We start from the raw sequence: 12,917 nt of genomic DNA on the forward strand, positions 1-12,917 counted from the left end.
TGACCTGTAGACTTTCTAAAAGGAATTCCGCTTGGCGTGGTTTGAGTGTGGTATCATCTTCAAGGTGGTTCTTATACATTTTATCCCCAGTTCGTGTTTTATATTTGCATTTCTGAATTTAAAGTAGAATTTTTTATGATTGCATTTTACAGATTTTGGGCTAATAAATAGACTCTAAAATACTACTGAGATACCAGCACAAACAGTAACGTAACCTTCTAGGTCCTCTTTTGGATATCTGGTTGCTGCCAACTAATGAATTTTTGACTATTGTCTTTTTATTTTTGAGTTATTAATAAAGCGTATACAAATATTAGCTAACTCAAAAATAAAAAGACAATAGTCAAAAATTCATTAGTTGGCAGCAACCAGATATCCAAAAGAGGACCTAGAAGGGAGCGCCATCCGGCCGTTATAATCCATGTGCCCAGTAAAGCTGTGTGATAAACAATATCACGTGAAAGACTCCAATAAATATCATATAATACCGCACAATAATACAGAAAATAGAAAAACCAAAAGAGAAATGGATTCCCGAGCGATATAGTGGCGCCCTCCTCCCAACGCCGTATCGCTGCAAAATATTTTATAAATATTAAAGTTTTATGGGAATTTGGGTGTTTTTCTTTTTTTGAAAATGTCGTTTGTAGTTCAGTTTACATTTCCCTATCGACTTACAGCTAACATCCGATTTTTTTGGGGAACAAGGAAGCGCTATTCCTCCAAATGGCAGCCTCCATGCCTACTGTACTCTGCCAGGCTGTATCCTAGTTTGCTTTAGTGTAAACTACTACTATAGGCGACAAATCCCCTGCACTGACATTCCCTGGTTACAATATTATACAGACTGTAAGTAATACTCTTCACCCGTCACCAACTGGACTCCATCTGGATAGATGACAGACAGTTCCGGTCTGCGCATGCGCACACGCTTCCGGTTTCACACTAGAACTTCCAGGTGTCTCTGTCTGAGCCAATCACAAAGCGAGAAGTCGCTGCCAAACCCCTATCACCATGGAAACGCGTCCGGCTTACGACCAAAGCTTCGGGTGCCACGTCACCAGCGCCGGCGTCACGTCGAGAGGCGGAGGGACAGAAAGTAAGATGGCGGCCTCTATCCGGGAGAAGCAGACGGGTGAGAACCGGGCGAAATAAGTGAGATGTGTGGAATGTGCTGCTGGACGGGCAGCGGGGATTCACAGAGGCGGGATACATGAATGGCTTGTGAGTGTGAGGCAGCATGGAGAGAGCAGGCACCTCTGGCAGCTGTGCACCGACTGACAGGGATTAGGACACCGCTAGTAGAAGCTTTACAGGCGTGGAAAAAATCCCCAGAAAATATTGCTTTTTGGGTCTTCCTAATGTATCTAGTATTATTCTATTGTGTTGGAACCAGAGGAGCAAATCTTATAAAATTGCCTCAGTGACTGTCACCTGTCAGGATAGAGGCCCCCCTCTAGTGACTGTCACCTGTCAGGATAGAGGCCCCCCTCTAGTGACTGTCACCTGTCAGGATGGAGGCCCCCCTCTAGTGACTGTCACCTGTCAGGATGGAGGCCCCCCTCTAGTGACTGTCACCTGTCAGGATGGAGGCCCCCCTCTAGTGACTGTCACCTGTCAGGATAGAGGCCCCCCTCTAGTGACTGTCACCTGTCAGGATGGAGGCCCCCCTCTAGTGACTGTCACCTGTCAGGATGGAGGCCCCCCTCTAGTGACTGTCACCTGTCAGGATGGAGGCCCCCCTCTAGTGACTGTCACCTGTCAGGATGGAGGCCCCCCTCTAGTGACTGTCACCTGTCAGGATGGAGGCCCCCCTCTAGTGACTGTCACCTGTCAGGATGGAGGCCCCACCTCTAGTGACTGTCACCTGTCAGGATGGAGGCCCCCCTCTAGTGACTGTCACCTGTCAGGATGGAGGCCCCCCTCTAGTGACTGTCACCTGTCAGGATGGAGGCCCCCCTCTAGTGACTGTCACCTGTCAGGATGGAGGCCCCCCTCTAGTGACTGTCACCTGTCAGGATGGAGGCCCCCCTCTAGTGACTGTCACCTGTCAGGATGGAGGCCCCCCTCTAGTGACTGTCACCTGTCAGGATGGAGGCCCCCCTCTAGTGACTGTCACCTGTCAGGATGGAAGCCCCGCTCTAGTGACTGTCACCTGTCAGGATGGAGGCCCCCCTCTAGTGGCTGTCACCTGTCAGGATGGAAGCCCCCTCTAGTGGCTGTCACCTGTCAGGATGGAGGCCCCCCTCTAGTGACTGTCACCTGTCAGGATGGAAGCCCCCTCTAGTGGCTGTCACCTGTCAGGATAGAGGCCCCCCTCTAGTGGCTGTCACCTGTCAGGATGGAAGCCCCCTCTAGTCACTGTCACCTGTCAGGATGGAGGCCCCCTCTAGTCACTGTCACCTGTCAGGATGGAAGCCCCCTCTAGTGACTGTCACCTGTCAGGTTGGAGGCCCCCTCTCGTGGCTGTCACCTGTCAGGATGGAGGCCCCTCTAGTGGCTGTCACCTGTCAGGATGGAGGCCCCTCTCGTGGCTCTCACCTGTCAGGATGGAAGCCCCCTCTAGTCACTGTCACCTGTCAGGATGGAGGCCCCCTCTAGTGACTGTCACCTGTCAGGTTGGAGGCCCCCTCTAGTGACTGTCACCTGTCAGGATAGAGGCCCCTCTCGTGGCTGTCACCTGTCAGGATAGAGGCCCCTCTAGTGGCTCTCACCTGTCAGGATGGAGGCCCCCTCTAGTGGCTCTCACCTGTCAGGATAGAGGCCCCTCTCGTGGCTGTTGTAGTGGTGTCTAGTTGTAGTGGTGTGACCCTATCCTAAAGATGGAAGCGCACATTAGGTAAATACAGTTGGGTCTGCTGAAATTGGATTTGCTTGAATGAACCTTTGCCCCAATGGCAGATAAGCCACTTGCAGAGGTTTCTGGCAGCATCTTGTTCGCGTTCTTCCTGAAAACCCTGCACATTCTGCTGAGCCGAGCATACTTCATCATGGTGGAGTCGGTAAGATTAGCTGTTGGGTTGTCCATTAATGCACTTCAGGGCTTCCGTTAGGCCCCTGGCCCCCTCGCTAGTCTCCATGGATACCAATGTAAACAAGCTGTAGAGTTCATAACCACCCAAAATTGCAGCAGGTAAGTCCTCTGCTGTGCAGATGCAGGGCATTCAGAAAAGCTATGGACATTTCACCTCTTTAAATGAGTTGTCTGAGCCCTGAAAAAAGTGGGGACCCCTGGGCAGGGTGTGTGAGTAAGAAAACAAGACCGCACTAAACACTCATGTGCTCTGGTCGTCCTGGTTCCTTCCAGAGTCTCCAAGCCTGTGCGGGCACCCTGTGGCCACTGTTTGGGGAGTCTGCACATAACACCTCCAGACGGGCCTGGACAACCCCTTTAATGAGAGAAATATGGCCTCTGGTTGCCTGATTTAGGAGTTTAGGGGTTGGGTACTTTTTTCCTGGTATGAGTGTGAAGGTGAGCAGTCACCGGGACATATGTGAGGATATAGTATGTGCTTATGAATCCGAGTGGCACCACAATCCAGGATTACATGTCTTACGTTGGACACGTGCTTCTAGCCTGGGGTTAGAACCCACAGGACATGTCCGAGTCTGGATCTCTCGCCACAGCGCTCAGCTTCGGGTCCTAATACCAGGCTAGGATAACTTGCCCAGTGTACGACACGTGATCCAGAGTCCTGGTGCAACCCAGATAAAATCACTTCTATTTTAAGAGACGCTGTACATCAAAGATTCTGCTGGGTTTAGACTCAAACCAGAGCTTTTATGCACTTTTTTTTTACAATATGTTAAAGGGATTGTCCAAGTGTTTTATACTGATGACCTGTCCTCTGATCAGTGATGGAGAACCCGTGCTGATCAGCTGATTGTAGAGGCACCACGGCCTCTTCCTAGGCCACATCTCAGTCACGTGGTCACAGGAACGCACTGATTGGCAAGAGTTACACCCCTTCAAACACATACTGATGACCTTTGCATGAAGGTGCCACGATATGTGGCAGGTGCCAGTTGTGTACATGGGTATAATATGATTTATCATTTTTATTATACAGTTGTTATTTGTATTTGTCAAAATTGTTCCTGCTAGTGAAAGGGTTGAAATGAAGCTTCACATTCAGAAGCACTTTAGTGTAGGGACTTGAGTTGTTGACTGTTCTCTAGTATATAACTATTAGGGCTCATGCACACGACCGTTGTTGGCTGGTGCCCGTATTGCGGCCTGCAAATAGCGGGTTCGCTATATATGGGCATCGGCCATTTGTGTACTGTATCACTGATGGGGACACATTCACTTGAATGGGTCGCAATCCGGAAGGTGCAGTGCAGAATGGAGGTACGGTAGCTCTACGCAGTGCGTCCATGGGTTTTCTGTCTAGCACTCTGCACCGCAAAAAAATAGTTGTTCTATATTCTATTTTTTTTTGTGGTGCAGACAGATCATGGACCCATTCAACTTGAATGGGTGTGCATCCGTCTGCGCCAGCCGGATGGAACGGGCGGCACTCGAGACCTTAGCCTTACAAGTGGTAGGAGGTATTGATAATGGAAAGGAACAGAGAATGTAGATGCAGATTCCATCTTATCCAGATAATGTGCCGTGTGGAGTAACGTAATGGCCGATGCCCATATATATATTGGCCATTAAAAAAAAAGCAATAAAATATGTTTCTTACTTGATGTGTAAGTGCTTATGAATTTCCATCTTTCTTTGCAGTTGCTTTAAGGCGTATGCTGAATTTTAATGTTCCTCTTGTGAAGAGCACAACGGGAGAGCCAGTATGGAAGGTGAACATTTTTGTATCTGCACTGTTAGGCCTCTTTCACGTGAGCGAATTTTCCTTCCCGATGCGATGTATGTAGTGAACACATGGCATCCGGACTGAATCCTCACCCATTCATTTTAATGGGGCTCTGCGTACTCTTTGCGTTCAGGACAAATCGCAGCACGTTCTACATTGTGTGGTCTTCACCCAGTTCTGGCTCCATAGAAGTGAGTGGGGCTTGTGTGAAAAACCAAAAGCATCCGGATCCAATGCATTTTTCACTTATGGTTGCTAGGAGATATAGATCTTATTCTTCGGTCTTTCTTCAAACATATGAAAAAAACGCTTGCAATCCGGATACAATCCAGACGGAAAAATGCAAACGCTGAACACAATTGCAGAAAAAAATTTCTGTGCGCAGCCATGAGTTTCCCCTGACCAGATCCTGACAGTCTGGATCACTCTTGTCTCATTGTTGGCCTTGGAGCTACATAGAATTTTTTAATTTCATGGAAGGTGGTGTTTGTTTCATGAAAGTTGCATTTAGGGAAACCCTTTCTATCACAGAACAGCCCTGTCTAGATCCACTTTACGGTCATACAGGACTAACACAAGACAACCTAGCACCACTGATTGTTTTAGGAATGAAGATCTATTGCTTACAATGATTAGAAATAACTGTCTGAAGATGCACTCTTTCTGTAAAAAGGTTCTGGACATCAGTCCTACATTTCCTGGCTTTATAGTGCATTGCGATATTTTTTGCTACTTTGCTTGTTAAAGGAAGTGCATTTTAACCTTCTCCTGACATGAATGATTTCCAGTGTGACCGTATAGTTTCATTGCTTCTCCTATTTCCACTCAGGTTCTGATTTACGATCGGTTTGGCCAAGACATCATCTCACCTTTGCTGTCTGTGAAGGAGCTGCGAGACATGGGAGTTACGTTACACCTGTGAGTTTAGGAAGACTGCTGATATGAATTAGGGTGATATCACTGACAAGGGGAGAGGTCCTTACAAGTTCCTTGTCTTTCCAGTCTCCTGCACTCTGACCGTGATGCCATCCCAGATGTTCCTGCTATTTATTTTGTGATGCCTACAGAGGAAAATGTGGACAGAATTTGTCAGGTAAAGAAGAGCAAACATACCGCCAGTATTCCAGCCTTGTCTCCTTCATGTTTCTATGTTATTTAATTCCTTGTGCCTACATATCTCACAAGAGGCTGTGGTAATAGGAAGGGGCATCTGGTGTGTTTTCTTATATGAAAACTGGTCTTTTACAAAAATACTTGACCACATATCCAGGGTGGACTTGATTTAAATCATAGTTTTCTACATAAAGACTCATTCTTGCTGGTATAACTTATAATATGCAAGTAGATGAAGATTTTTAGAATAACAACTTTTCATAGTAGTTTGATTAGGTTGATTCTGCATTCATAGGTTTTGTAGAAGTTAAGATTAAGGTCTTTTTCTCATCTCTGTTCACGTTATAACATTTTTGCTGTGAAGAAGAGGCATGTGATCTCTGCTGAGTCAAATTCAGTTTTGAGAACTGCAAAAGTAAACCAAGCATCTGTGATAATATCTTGTAGGCAGAAAAACTGCCCAATAATCTCACAAAAACCTCTGGAAGAGCAGGACATTGTGAATGGATTAATGGAATTTATTTACCAAAAAAATTCAACATATACAGCCTTATTCTACATAATTAAAAAACTAATCTTTATTTCATGATGGAATAACCTTTGGATGGTAATATATTTTCCTCAAAAAGGTAGACAAATATAGAGATTGCTGCAGCTCTCACCTCACACCAAGTAGACACGGATGTACAGACCTGGACTCAGTCTGGAGCAAAATGTGAAAAAGAAAACGAATTCCAGCTCTTCACAATAAAAGGCTTCTTTATTCCACTTCTTTAAAAACAGACATCAAGAGCAGAGTAGTATGCTGTGACGCGTTTCGGGCTGTTATATCTTAGCCCTTCATCAAGACCCATGAAGGGCTAAGATATAACAGCCCGAAACACGTCACAGCATACTACTCTGCTCTTGATGTCTGTTTTTAAAGAAGTGGAATAAAGAAGCCTTTTATTGTGAAGAGCTGGAATTCGTTTTCTTTTTCACATTTTCCTCAAAAAGCATTTTATATTAAAAAAAAAATCAGATTTAAATAAAAAAAATCTGATTTTATTTTTTGAATTTTTATTTAAATCATTGTTTTTTTATCCACCCTGCACCTATGCCATAATTGTTAAAGAGCGTCTGTCAGCATTATCTACCCAGACGTATAGCCTGGTAGGGTTGATCATGTTGACAAAAACAATACCCTGATTATGTATTTCTGTTATATCTTAGTTATGTCTCATGCCTAAGAAATGGATATGTAAATGAACTTGCTGAGGGGCTAACCACAGCCCTCGGAGCACTGGTTAGTAACACCCCTACAGCCTTAGTCCCGAGATGTCCAGCCCTGTCAATCCAGGGGAAGGGGGGGGGACTAAAGCTGTAGGGATGTTATTAACTGGTGCCCCAATTAAAACATACTTTTCTCAGGAATGGGAGAACAGAAGGTGGCTATTATACACATTAGTCCAAAGTTAATCAAAATGGACGATTTCCACCAAAACGAACATTGGTCGGTTAAAATTTAACCAACAGATGACAGACCATTATCGTTTGAAAAAAAATTGGCCGCGTTTTAATATTTTTGTCTGATAGTCACTTGAAAGGTTTTTTTCATTCAAAGAAAGAACAAAAAAATCTTTATTTTCTTTGAAAATATCCTTCATCCATTGCCCAATTTCATTGAACGTGTATGGGCAGTTTGGACAGCTGTAACTGGACTAAAGTGTCTATGGCCATGTCTGTGAAAGGGTTGTTCAACGATCCACCAACTTCTATCTCATGTGTATGACCAGATCAAGGCAGGGGGCTAATCCATGTTTTAAGGTGGCCATACACATTAGACAGAAGTTGGTTTATGGTAGATAGAATATGTGGTGAATGTTCATTTCTCGCCCATATTCATTGGGGGACACAGGAACTGTGGGTATAGCTATGTCCTCTAGGAGGTGTTGACACTAGTAAAAGCTGTTAGCTCCTCCCCTGGCAGCGATACCCCCTCCAGTCTGGAGCGAGAGCTTCAGTTTTTTTCTAGTGTCAATCTCCTGAAGATTATTTTTTTTTTTATTCCGCCACTTTGTTTTCCTCTCCCCACGGTCCTGTCCTTTCTACAATCAGGATTGGACCTTGGTCGGGCCCTTAGCTCTTTGAAGGGTCAGGTGTCGGCGCTTTCGATCCCTTTCCAGCGCCCTCTGGCCCCCCTCGGGCCTGTAAGGACCTTCCTTCAGGGAGTGGCACATACGATTCCTCTGTACCGTCCTCCTTTACCACCTTGGGATCTGAATTTAGTCCTCTCGGCGCTCCAGGCTTCCCCCTTTGAGCCCTTGCGGGAGATTTCTCTCAGACTCCTGTCCTGGAAGGTGGTTTTCCTTGTAGCCATCACTTCCATCAGACGGGTGTCCGAGTTGGCGGCGCTCTCTTGCAGAGAACCCTTTCTGGTTCTTCATAGGGACAAGGTGGTTCTCTGGCCTGTCCCTTCTTTTCTTCCGAAGGTGGTCTCTGACTTCCATATTAACAAGGAAATTGTCCTTCGCTCTCTGTGTCCCTCTCCTTCACACCCTAAGGAAAGGGAGTTGCATCACTTGGATGTTGTCAGAGCTCTCAAGATCTATTTAGCAGCCTCCGGTGCCTTCCGCTGTACGGACTCCCTTTTTTGTCATTCCGGAGGGTCCTCGCAAGGGATTGGCGGCCTCCAGGGTCACAATTGCTCGTTGGATTCGGGCTGCAATTGCGGAGACTTACCGCGCCTGGGGCAGGGTTCCGCCCTTAGGTGTCACGGCTCAATCCACCAGAGCGATGGGTGCATCTTGGGCTCGGAAAAATCGTGCTTCGGCTCCACAGTTGTGTAAGGCGGCTACTTGGTCCTCCTTACACACATTCACAAAACTTTACCAGGTGCATACTTATGCATCGGCGGTCGCTGCCTTGGACCGCATGGTCTTGCAGGCGGCAGTTTCTTAGATGCCTGCAGGGACGCTTGCTTCCATGGGTCTGTGGTTTTTTCCTCCCTGTGGACTGCTTTTGGACGTCCCACGGTTCTTGTGTCCCCCAATGAATATGGGCGAGAAAAGGAGATTTTTGTATAACTTGCCAGTAAAATCTCTTTCTCGCTCTTCTTCATTGGGGGACACAGCACCCACCCAGTATTGTTGGTTCAACCACAGTTGTAGCTGTTGCTGGTTTGAACCCAGTTGGGTCTTTTGGCATGGTTGGTGTTCCACGTTTTTTTCTTGGTTAGCTTGCTTCTCCTACTGCTTGCACACAAACTGAAGCTCTCGCTCCAGGCTGGAGGGGGTATCGCTGCCAGGGGAGGAGCTAACAGCTTTTACCAGTGTCAACGCCTCCTAGAGGACATAGCCACGTTTCCTGTGTCCCCCAATGAAGAGCGAGAAAGAGATTTTACTGGTAAGTTATACAGTTGTTCTAACTATATTTACTTGTTCAATGACACAGTGATGGTCAAGATATCTTTCTGGGAACGTTCTTTCAAAAAAAGATCTTTTGTTCACAAACTATCTTTCTTTGAACAAAAGATCTTTTGTCCGACTATCTGGTGACAACATTAAACATGGCCGACTTGTTGTCAAATGATAATGGTCTCTCATCGGTCAGCTAAAATGCTTGTTCGTTGTTAAATTTCACCCGTTTGTTTTAGTTGAAATTGCCTGTTTTGATCAACTTTAGACTAATGTGTATGGCCACCTTTACCCTCGCTGGGGCGCCTGTAGTGCCAGACCAGTGTGTGGCCGCCTTCTGATTTTATAGGAGGTTGCCTTTGACATCTTTAGATGCATTCCAGTTGCTGGATTCTGCAGCCAGCATTACCATTTGGAGTTTAGTTTTTTCATTCTGTGTTCCCTAATAACATGAGTGAAAAAAATTAGATTTTTTTGTGACTCGCCTGTAAAATGCATTTCTTGATAAGTTTATTGGGGGACACGGCTCCTACCCAGTAATTTTACTGGTTCTTTATTGATGGGTCCAACCTGTTTATGGCTACTTTCTGTTGGCTTCTCCTGACTGCTCCTCCTGTTTGTGTACATGTTGCAGTAGCTCAGTGTCTGCAGGAGGGGCTATCACTTTTTCCTCTTAGTGTCGCCTCCTAGTGGGAACAGCCATACCCAAGGTCTTCTTTGTGAGAAGATGGTTTTTCTGGGGAGTCACGATGTGAAAAAGGAATTTATCTTAAGAGGTGTAATTTGAAAAACTGCACAGGGCTTGATATCAGGCAGCTAGTGTATATATGTTTTATATAATTTAGAAACCGAGCTGTGGAACACATGTAATTATATGAATGGATGACTATGTAACACATGGATAGCCGGAGTCCACCAGGGTGGGAGCCACTTTTGTAGAGTAACCCTCTATTCTGTCCTTTTAGAGGGAGTTCCAAGTGAGGGGACTTCTTAATATTAAAATCCACATCGGGCCAACTCCATCTAAAGGCAGAGCTGCAGAACAGAAGGTGTATATTAGGGATCGACCGATATTGATTTTTTAGGGCCGATACCGATAATTTGTGAACTTTCAGGCCGATAGCCGATAATTTATACCGATATTCTGGGAATTTTCATTTTTGAGAAAAAAAAAATTTCCTACACAAATCTGCAGAAAATTAATGTTTATTGTTAACGTGTATTTTATTTTTTGTAAATCTTTTTCATTTATACTTAATATTTTTGTGTGTTTTTTTTTTTTTTTTTTTTTTTTACTAACTTTTAGCCCCCTGAACCCTTGTCCTATTCACCCTGATAGATCTCTATCAGGGTGAATAGGACATCACACCGTCCCTGCTGCTCTGTGCTTTGTGCACACAGCAGCATGGAGCTTACCATGGCAGCCAGGGCTTCAATAGCGTCCTGGCTGCCATGGTAACCGATCGGAGCCCCAGGCTTACACAGCAGAATCACATAGCCGGCTCCCGACCTCTATGAGCGGTAGCTGTGATCCGCGGCACCTAAGGGGTTAACTACCGCAGATCGCAGCTACTTGTCATAGAGGTCGGGAGCCGGCTATGTGATTCTGCAGCCAGCTCCCGCCTCCTGTATATAAATGATTGAAAGACTTATCTTCATTGGTGGCGCAGCGGCCACAGCCCCTCCCCTCCTCTTGTACTTCTTCCCCTCACTGGCTGCAGTGGCAGCAGCATCACAGGGGGAGGAGACACTGCTTCCTTCTCCCCTGTGCTGCTGAGGGAACACGGAGAGCGCTGAGAGCAGCGCGTTCTGTGTTCCCAATACGTTATCGGTATATCGGCAAAATTGATGCCGATACCGATAACGTTCAAAATCCTCAATATCGGCCGATAAAATCGGTAAAACCGATAATCGGTCGATCCCTAGTGTATATAATATAGTATATGGACAATCCCTTCTTGCGCATTAGTAGAAGAAATAGATGCCAGCTTTCACCAGTTTCTGTATTCTCTACTAAACCCCGTATTTTTGTTATCCACAACATTTTCATCTAATATTTTGTGATTTCAATCAATCCATTGTCAAAATCTTATTCTTTTCCTCTTTTTCCACAGGATCTAAGGACACAGTTATATGAGTCTTACTATTTAAATTTTATTTCTGCAATATCCCGAAGTAAACTAGAAGACATTGCGAGTGCAGCACTTACTGCCAACACAGTAGCTCATGTCTCAAAGGTAAGGTTGATATCTAATGAAGAATGGTCATTGTTTCCATGTTACCTCTTTGTGCAGCCCTTAGCAGGAGAGGAATCCACTATATACACTGGGGCACATTTACTAATTCTGTCTTACTGTTGAAATGTAGAAATGTGTGTGCACATCTTGTAGGAAGTCTGACATGCTGAACAACAGCGAGTTCTTGTTATAAATGCCTTGTTCTGGTGTTATTTGGAAGTTTGTCCCTATGAGAAGCTCATGAGTCGGTGAAGTAGGGCTGCTGACTCCCATGATGTTACCTTGTGGATCTCACTTAGAAAGGTTGGTCAGAGCAACAGTATGTGGATTTATATATGTGAAAACTAAATGAATAAAATGCGCCCATTAAATTTTTTCACACCTGTCGCTCTATATGTTAATGTCCAGAAAATTATTAAAAAAAACTTTTGTACTTTACATACATTTATAATGTACTTTTCAACACAGGTTTTTAACACCTTTGTGTATGTGGCACACAATTTAGCATTTTCTACTGTATGTACATGCCCAGCCCAGCTGTCTTTATGCCTAGAAGTTTCTCTTAGTTAAACATGAGATATGTCATGTCATTTTTTTGCAGATATTGTAGCGGTGTTCCATATGTATAGTATTTTTTTCCTTGTCTCTTACTACAAATATAGGGGCACATTTATTAAGACCAGCGTTTTAGACACCGGTCTTAACAACCCCTATACCTGGCATTGGATCCACAATAGTTAGGAAGAGGCGCTGGCACCTAAAACAGTCGTAGAAAATTATGAATGAGACAGGTCTGCCGGACTGTCCGCTTCCCAGCCCACACCATGTCTACTTTTTTAGACCTGGTGTGAGAATGGAGAAGTCGCAGATTGCAGTAGTGCCAGAAATACGCTTAATTTAGGTTTATTTCTGTTTGATAAATGACCCCCACAGTCACTTAACCCTTTCCCTACCAGTGCTGTACATGTACGGCGCAGGAGCGATGTGTAAACAAAGTGCTCGCCCGCTCACGGGCACAGTGTCCGGCGGGTCTCTTCTTTTTCAAAGAGTAGAGACCCTCAGCTAATGACCACGACCGGCAATCATGCTGATTGTGGTCATTACAGCCTTTAGATGGTGTGATCACGACATTTAAACAGTGAAAAATTCAGAAGCACATGATCCCTGTTTAATTCGGACAAATATTTTTCCAATACAGCGAATGGCGTAACGGGAAAAAATAGTATCAAAATAGCCAATTCCCCATTTTTTTAATCGCTTCGCTTATCCAAAAAAAATGTAATAAATGGTGATGAAAAAGTCACACACACGCTCCAAAGTATCAATAAAAACTACGGATCATCCTGCAAAAACAA

At 44.9% G+C, this 12,917-nt stretch overlaps 1 protein-coding gene across 2 annotated transcripts in view; it reads left to right on the top strand.

Moving 5' to 3' along the window:
• The first annotated feature begins 1,046 nt into the window (after positions 1-1,046).
• Positions 1,047-12,917, top strand: part of SCFD1 (sec1 family domain containing 1) — a 149,091-nt gene continuing 137,220 nt past the window's right edge. Inside the window, exons 1-5 of one of the 2 annotated variants that reach the window (XM_040411182.1) lie at positions 1,047-1,135; positions 4,733-4,803; positions 5,647-5,735; positions 5,820-5,910; positions 11,440-11,562. In XM_040411182.1, coding sequence (XP_040267116.1) covers positions 1,105-1,135; positions 4,733-4,803; positions 5,647-5,735; positions 5,820-5,910; positions 11,440-11,562 — 405 coding nt within the window. In that variant the 5' untranslated portion in view covers positions 1,047-1,104. Of the gene's footprint in view, positions 1,225-4,732; positions 4,804-5,646; positions 5,736-5,819; positions 5,911-11,439; positions 11,563-12,917 lie in introns of both variants that reach the window. The other variant, XM_040411183.1, reaches the window with a different exon arrangement.

This window comes from Bufo bufo, chromosome 11 (genome assembly GCF_905171765.1).
Source record: "Bufo bufo chromosome 11, aBufBuf1.1, whole genome shotgun sequence".
NCBI lineage: Eukaryota > Metazoa > Chordata > Amphibia > Anura > Bufonidae > Bufo > Bufo bufo.